At 33.2% G+C, this 8905-nt stretch overlaps 1 protein-coding gene across 5 annotated transcripts in view; it reads right to left on the bottom strand.

Moving 5' to 3' along the window:
- Positions 1-1301: 1301 nt before the first annotated feature.
- The window catches only part of PHKB (phosphorylase kinase regulatory subunit beta), a 254654-nt gene continuing 247050 nt past the window's right edge, over positions 1302-8905 (bottom strand). For all 5 annotated transcript variants that reach the window (XM_074293309.1, XM_074293310.1, XM_074293312.1 and 2 more), the window contains 3 exons: positions 7779-7886; positions 3134-3274; positions 1302-2244 (listed from right to left, as the gene is read on the bottom strand). In XM_074293309.1, coding sequence (XP_074149410.1) covers positions 2107-2244; positions 3134-3274; positions 7779-7886 — 387 coding nt within the window. In that variant the 3' untranslated portion in view covers positions 1302-2106. The remainder of the gene's footprint in view (positions 2245-3133; positions 3275-7778; positions 7887-8905) is intronic.

Below are 8905 nucleotides of genomic sequence, written 5' to 3'. Positions count from 1 at the left end.
AAATGACCTTAACACCATAGGTAAACATATCTCATACTTTTGATTTTAGAAATTGAAATGTGACATTGAGAGGTATTAGGTAAAATGATGGAAAATGTAGGAGAAACCATAATTTTCTTGTGTGATACTAATCAAGTGTTATTGAAGTTGATATTCATTCAAAAGATTCTAACAGGTATTATTCTTTAAAATAAACATTTATTCAGGGAATCTGTCATGGAAGTAGAAGAAACTCTAAATCAGATTTAAACTTTGTCATACTAACATTTTCATTCAATCAATTTCTAGTGCAGCTATTAAAATATTGATTCTATAGACCAAATAAGAGTAAAAATTCAGAAGATTCCTATGTTCTGATTCATGTTATCTTCCCCCTCTCTAATTAGGATGTGTATTTTGATTGACTTTGAGAGATATGAATCTTAAGATTTACTGATATCAACTGAGATCTCTTAAGACAGTAAATTCTTAACTTCACAAAAATACAATGTAGATGTATATGCTGCATACATTCAAAACTACTTGTTTAATTTAATAAGAAAATCTCTTCTTTATGGTAGTGAATTTTGAACATGTAATATTTAAACAACTAGTTAGGGGGAAAAAACACCCAAAGAGTTCATCTCTTATGGGCCTTTCAAAAAATGTACATTTGTTAATAATATCTGATATTACTTGGGTACTCTGCTTACCCAATCACATGTCTATTTTAAAATATCAACATGGTTAACTTTCTTTTAAATTTCACAAAGTATTTAGCAGAAAACATTCTGGACTTTCCAGAAATAAACTCATGGCTTCAATTCCCTTACTAACAAAAATAAGGGATTTAGAAAAAAATAATTTCTATGGTCTTTTAAAATTAAACTCTAAGTATGTAAATTGGTTAATTTCCTGGTTCTCCACTTAATTGTTATATGGTTTTGGTGATTTGCCAATCACTTCCCTCAAGTCCTACCTGTTAAAATGCAACCCATTATTATTTATTTTGACAAATGCATTGCATTTAAGAATGAAATAATTTAATACAATGCAAATATCTATTTTATACTTAAGAAGGCACCAGTTAAGATAATTTTGGTAGGATAGTATAATTTCGTTTTGTTTTGTTTCTTTGTTTAACATGTTTAGTGTCTAAGATGGGAAGACAGAAATGGGTTCTGCTAATGTGAATTGGTGGTGAAATGAGTTAGGCTGATATGAATTTAAACATATAGGACTGATTACCTTACATTCCATCTACAATCATTATCAAATAAATAAAAATATTTAGTTCTAACAAAGATTTTCATGAAGCAGAATTTTGTCTGAAAGTAATTTATTAAACACAAAAACTATTTTAATGCGTTTTGATTTTTACCAGTATACACTGGATTTGGGATCCCATAATTAACAAACTTGTGAACTTCACAAAAATTCTAAATACACTCAAAACTTAAGGAGAATATTTTGGAAAATACAGATTCATTACTTTGTGTTTAATTCTTTCTATGTCTAGACAATACAAATATGAAATCACATTCATTTTCACAAAGTAATTTTACAATAGCTTCTGTGTACTCACACATGATTAATGATGTTGCCTTTGACATCAAAATAATGTTAGCTCACTCTGATTTTAAATTTATATTAACATCTAACATAATAATGCTCATGGGTAAAAGAAAAGTTAATCATTCTCACAAATTCTTTTAATATCCACACAAAACTCTTGGGTAAGCCTTCTGTTCAGTTGGCACAATACCTAATTATGACCATAAACTCAGGGAACTTAATATCATATCAAAGTTTCATTTTCATTAATTGTATAATCATGCAACGTGCAGTTTCATTTCAAGCTATGTGGTTTCTGCCCTTCAGTGAAAATAACTATTGTCAAGATGGGCTCAAGTATATTTTTGTTGATTAAATGTTTAACTATAAAACCAACTAACAGTTCTATGCAATATCCCAAATAATTCAAGTGGTGGTATGATAAAGATCTCACTGGCAGTAAGTAAATAGATAACATGATTGTTTGGGATTAAGCTTCAAAGGACACATGTCTGTCAAAGCTAATACTGAAAAAAATGTGATCGAGCTAAATGAAGTACCTTCTACTCTCTGTTAGCTAACTATACAGGGGTCATCACTACTTGGCTTGACTTCTCCTTCCAGTAATAAGCTCATCACAACTTTTGTCAAGTAACTGCATGTTCCTCTTTTCCCCAGTGGTGGAGTGTTGTAAAAGGAGGTCATATCATCCTGCAAAACAGCAAGAAAACAATTTGGTTTTATAAGGTTCTGAGAGAATAAACATAAAAATCAACCTAGATTGGAGGAGGGGAGAGGACCATTATATACAATCAGTCGTCAAATAAGCATTTATTAAGAATCTACTATGTGCTAGGCACCATGTTAAGTGCTGGGGACATAAAGAAAATCAAAGTCAGTTCTTGTCTTCAAGGAGCCTACAAACCTAATAAAGAAGACACAACATACAAATATGTGCAAACAAGCTGTATATAGTTTAAATAGGAAATACTCAACAGAGGAAAGGCATTAGAATTAAAAGGAATTGGGAAACACTTCCTATAAAAGGTGAGATTTTAGCTGGGACTTGAAGGAAGTCAAGACATAGACCTGCTGGCTATTGTTACGATTTCTCAAATTCTTGACTTCTGATGTTGCTGAGAAGTCTATAGAGCAAAGATAAGTCATTATGTTTGCACTGGTTTCCTGTCACTGATCATTTGTGTTTTCTTAGGTAGACTTTCTGCAGTTAAGTACTAAGCATATTAAAAGGGGAGGCTCAAAGGGGTTATGTTCTATAAAAGAAGAAATTCCCACTCTTAACATCCTATCACCCAGAACTTAATTTAACAGATTCCCCAAACCTATGGTTCTTCTACATAATAAAAAACTATAATAGCTAAACATAAAGGAAGTTTCCCAACTAACTATTGTTTACATATAAAATGATGCTATTTTTTCCCCTCTTTCTTCAATAGGAAAACATACATTTAAATTTAAAAAAAAAAATTAAGACATGCATTTTGCCGGCATATCTGTGAGTCTGTTTCATGGATTAAAATGTTTAGGAATCACGAATTTATATTACATAATTCCCTCCACAATTATTTATTTTACTTACCTGTTTTTCAGCTTCCTTTAGTATGCTCTGGTCTTTCTGAAAATCATTAAATGCTTCTTTAACTAGTTTATCCAGATCCACTTTATCTTGAAATTCTAGCTCAGGGTTTCTTTCCAGTACAATTGATACAACCATTAATAGCTAGAAAAGACAAAGACATTGATTCTGTTGTGTGCCACATAAAAAGACCTGTTCCAGATGCATTTTTCTGATATTCAGAAATGGGCCATCTTATGAGATTGTCTACAAAGTTCTAAAGGGCCACCTGGAAAATTTTTCTAACCCTATATGCAGATCATTAAGTCCTTTCACTTTGGAGAAATTTTTAATTTTCCCAAACCAACATGAAAACAAGTTCCCTTAAACATGAATAAAGTATAGTAAACTCTAGGACCTACAGACTGGCCATCTGTACAGTGTCAGAACAGTTCATAGGCTTTTGAGAGCATCTTGTGACTTCAAAAAGGTGGCAAATTCAATAAGTTTCAGTGCCTTTTGACACAGACAATTGAATTCAATTTAACAAATGCTTATTGGGCACAACAAATAAGTTCAAAGCACAAGGGAACAGTTAAAACAAGGTTGAGTGGAGGGAGACTGCTTCATTAAAGAAGTTGGCTCAGAGCAAAGTCATATTAGACCAATTTTGTTCATTTTGGAATACAGATTGGGGGTTCCTGGCACTGAAAAATCAGATTCTGTATCAAAAAAAAATCAGTCTGTATGTGTATATATATTCAACCCAAAACACAACAATGACAATATCCGGGAAAGACAAAAAAACAAGAGTCCTTTAACAACATCATGAGAAATACTAGAGCAACACAAAGGTATTCTAAACCATTGTGGAGAAAAGAAGACCAATGAGGGTGGAGGACAGAAAAGCTGCTCAATTCTTACTTTGCTTTCTCTGTGAAGGAAAATTGTTTTCACCTTGAAAAGGATAGAATAAAAATGATGAATAGGGATTTGAAATCCAAGACAAATAGTAAAATAGTAGTGAGCACCTGAGTATTGTCTTGATGAGTTTGAGTTACCAAGCCACCCAAACTATATCCCAGAGTACCAGAGAAATGGCAGATGTGAATTGACAGTCAGTAGTCTTTGAAAGACCAAAGAAAATGGAAATGGTGCTGCAAAAGCACCACTTTAAAAGTGGTTTAAAAACAAATATTTTTTAAAAGACATTCAGATTTTTTAAATAGAGAAAAAAGTGGATTTTGCAAATTGACTACATTACAGGTCAGTGAGCTCAGGATTTTGGTTGAAATTCTAAAGTGTGTTATTAAAGGGAGGATTACTTAACTATATGAAAAAAAGGGAACTCACCAAAAGCTTAGTGAGGATTCATGAAGGACAGGACATGCCAGTCTAAGCTTATTTTGTATTTACTGAGGTTAAATGGTAAATCAAGAGCATGTTAGGGGCATAGATAACTTAAAATTTAACAAATTCTTTTCAGTGTGAAAGCCATTTTCCTTCACAGGCAAAACAAACAAACAAAAAATTAATCAATTTTGCTGTTCTGTTGCCCATGAGTATCATCCCACTCTATCCCTTCATTGATCTTTTCTCCAGGATAGCTAAGAATCCCTTTTCAAATTGTTCAAGTGCTTCTCATGGTATATCATTTTGATGACATTCTTTTGATTCCATTTTTGATTTCTTAATATGTTTTTTTTTTTTTTTTTTTTTTTTTGCCTAGACTGATTTTTATCAGTTCCAGTGTCTGAGGCCACATTTGAACTCAGGTCCTTCCTCACTTCAGGACCGGTGCTCTATTCACCACACCATCTACCTGGCCCCAGAAACAATTTAGTAATACTACAATTTCATATTTGTGGTAGTACTCAAATATGGGAGTGCTTCCCTCTTTTGAAGTGTCCCCAGTGATCTGTGACTTGCCTCGGAATAGTTATTATTTAAACAAAGACTTGAATAAAGGCATAAATGGCATGCTTATCAGACTTACAGATCATATAGGAGGCATAGATAATGTGTTGGACAATAATCAAGATTCAAAAAGAATTTGATGGGATGTAGTATTGGGCTGAATATAATAAGATGGAGTCTAACTAGAATAAAAATATGGCATCAAAATCAACTTGACATATATAAATTAGCTTGATACACACACATATGATATAGATGGGTCAGCATAGTTCAGTAGTTGTTCATCTATTTAAAATGCCTTGAGGTCTTGGTGTATTTCAATTTAAATTTGTGCCAATAGTGTGACATGGTAGTTAAAAATGCTAATGTGATCCTAAGTTGCATTAAGAGAGCAACAGTATATATGCCATGGTCAGTCATATAAAGTATATTTAGTTTTGAATTTAGTTATTAATAACACTGATTGATAAATCAGATGACAACCAGGATGGTAAATGGTCATGAGCTTATGATATGGATCAAAGAAATGCTGAAGGAAATGGAAATGCTGAATTTGGAAAAGATTTAGTAGGGACAAAATAGGCGTCTTTAAATATTTCAAGGGCTATCTCATGGAAGATGGATTAAATTTGCTCTGCTTCTTTCCAGAAGGCAAAAAGAGGAATATTGAGAGCTGCAAAGAGGCAATTTTAGGTGAGGGAAAACTTTCCAAAAATTAGAGCTGCCAAAAAGTAGAATAGGCTATTGTGACAACTGAAGGTTTCTTCTTGTTGAAGGTCTTCAAGCAAATGTTGGATGACACCTTAATGAAAATGTTGCACTAGGGATTCCTAATTAGGTATGGGTTGGACCAGTTAGTTTCCAAAGTCCTTTCCAATTTGTACTGATTGTTATGGTAGTTAAGGAAGTTATCTATAAGAAAAGCAGTAACAGTAGCTAGGAAGAGAGGGAAAAAATGGTTAGTGGAATGCTGGCTCAAGGAACTCTCCATTTTTAGAATCTTATTTTGATAATAAGTAACATATCTTTAGAACAGCTTGCTTATTAATGCTAGTGAAAAAAGTATCCTTGAAATTGAGCTGTAAATGAGAATCACTGCACATTAGTAGATCTGAGGGGAGTAACAGAAGGAAGCAAGGCAATGATCACTCAGAAGTTTATACAATTCCAACCATTGGATATTGGTGAAGATTGCTGGGGAGTATTCACTGACAGAAAAACAGAAAAGTCTCTTCTCTAAAATCTGGGCTAGGGGGAATATCTCAGGGTATGCCAATTACATTACAATAAAAATAAGCAACAAGAGAAGTAGACCATTTTGGACCCTTGTTTGAGTAGCCTTTATAGAAGGCTGAGGGAAGAGCAATGCCATTGTATGTCACAGGATGAGAGGAAGGAGGAATGTACCTGAATAAAAATAAAGTGCTAAATATTCCTCACAGATGCTAGTTAGAAATATGTGGGTCAATAAAGCATTTACATAAGTCCAAGTTTCCACTGACTGATACCATTTCTCTGTAACAAAGGGAGGTCCAAGAGGAACAAATTATTGTTACATAACTAAAACAAATCCCAGAATTTCAAGGTTTCCAATGAGGGAGTCCTGAAAGCCCCTATAGCAGGAGCAGAGTTTAAATGATGGAAAATTGAATACTGCAACAGTGTTTGGAATATACCTTGTTCCCATATGAAGTAACCTTGATGGAGTCAACAAAATTGTTTCTATATAGCATTCCAGGACATTGTGACATTTGGTGTGGTAGTATTTAGAGATGAAGGTATAAAAAAGGATTTCATATTTGGAATTCCTTCTGGGGCTTACCCAGCTTCTGCCAATGAAGGAGTGGTAAAGCTACAATTTAACTAAAACAATATGGCAGAATGGGAGGAAACAACCCCGCTAAATTTTGAGTTAAAAGACCAGGATATGAATTCTGGTTCTGCCATTTACCACTGGTACTACATTGTTGTGAAAGAAGCAAGTTGCTTCTCTGCTCTATGGAAGAAAAAAAAAGTGAATTAGACTAGATGGTTTCTGAAGATCCTTCCAGAAATAAAAGTCTAGGGACCTATGTCTGGATGAATATGTCCCCAAACTCTACAGAATGAAAGAGAAGGCTAGTATTATATTACATAAAGGCACACTGAGTAGTGACATGTCCACTACAGACTAAGCAATGTATGTGTTCTGACTCTGGAGTAACCAGGATAATGGTTTCCTTAAACAGAAGGTAAATGAGGCTGACATTTCTGTTATTTACCCACGTCCCCTATTTTAATTGTATTGCATATAAGGAGCATAAATGGTATCACATCTACGTGTATCTATATAAATGTATTATATTAAAATAACTGTTGTCATATTTATGACATTTCCATTCATTTATTCCTACACTTACTATAAACCTATAAAGTACAAGGAACCATGTTAGACATTCCTTCTGGGCTTGCTATTGATCTGTATGTTACTGAGAAGACAGGTATATATGACCAAAAAGCTTTTCCTTCATGGAAAAGCTTGATTTAATTTTGTTTTACTTATTCTTTGTGTCTTTGACATACTTCACGAAAAAGTTCAAAATACTTTTCAATTTGCATTCATAATTTTCTCCTCTAAAGGAAAATTATTTCTCTTGCTTGTCCATTTTTTTGGTCATATTTTCACTTTTTTTTAAAAAAAAAAATTCATTTGTTTGTCTTTTAGTGAGATCAAAAACCTCTTCATTCATACACTGGATTTGTTAGTACAAACCTCCACAATGATCTGTCTGTATTTAGGCTGGTCAATATTTCCCAATATGTCTTCAACCAAGAGGGAGAAATTCATTTCATACATGGTCATATCTGACAAGGTTGGTTGCTGAAAAGAGAATAAAAAATTAAAATTCCATATCTACTGTTTTATTGTGGTTTTTAGTTAATGAAGGTGCTTCATTATCTCTAATCAACATTTTTTCTTTCCATGAAAACTTAAGAGAATATATTTTTTTAATATTAAAAAATAGACTTGCATTTTATGGCCATTAAATTCTGAAGCCTATCTGTAAACCATGGTGATAAAGTTAAAATTCCTGGGGATGGTCCCTCAAAACTCTCAATTCTGGAATTCTATGTTTGAGAGAGAATTACTATTTAATTAATGTTTCAGTAGAAAGAGTAATATTACAAAGCTGCTTCCATACACAAAAAAAGGCCTAAAAATTAAGGCAACTAATTGGGTATTTATTGGTTTTTGGAATTAAGAGAAAAGATTGAGCTTGCAGTTCAGTTGCGGGTAAGTCACTACCACTGAATTTGCTTCATTCTAGGATTGATTGTTTCTACATGGACTGCATAAAAAATGTGTTATGAACAAGCAGAAATAGGATCATTTTCAGAAATAGCTTATAAGCAGAGAAACAAAATGAAAAGAAATCTTTCTGTAATGGATTGGTGGATCAGAAATATGAGAAAGACTAAGGAGTAGAGTTTTCCTCTACTTCTTACGTCAAGTCAGATGAATGTAGACAACAATTCAAATTTACCCTGGTTGGAGCTGAGCCTCCTTTTAGACACCTAAGCAGAAAGCAGACCGATGTGCCAGACCTATTACTAGATCTAACAAAATATATTAATTTATTCTCATTTCCTCTGATCACTTACAGCAAACTTACTGGTACAGTTTGCATATACTTTCTACTCAAATGGGACGCAGGTAAAAAGTCCCCTTTAAATCAATTTATCATCAGGGATATTATGCTCAGTATTATACTGACTCTGCTCTAGATTCCAGATAAAGTACTTGAAATTTAAGATGAGGAAAACCAATAGGATTCCTGGTAACAATTATGGGCTCTGCAGGAAATTGTTTTAAAAAGAAGAGTATTTCTCGGCTCCACC

Source organism: Sminthopsis crassicaudata, chromosome 2 (genome assembly GCF_048593235.1).
Source record: "Sminthopsis crassicaudata isolate SCR6 chromosome 2, ASM4859323v1, whole genome shotgun sequence".
In the NCBI taxonomy this organism is placed as follows: domain Eukaryota; kingdom Metazoa; phylum Chordata; class Mammalia; order Dasyuromorphia; family Dasyuridae; genus Sminthopsis; species Sminthopsis crassicaudata.
The sequence above is the reverse complement of the archived record's forward strand: the minus strand, read 5'-3'. Positions and strand labels throughout refer to the sequence as shown.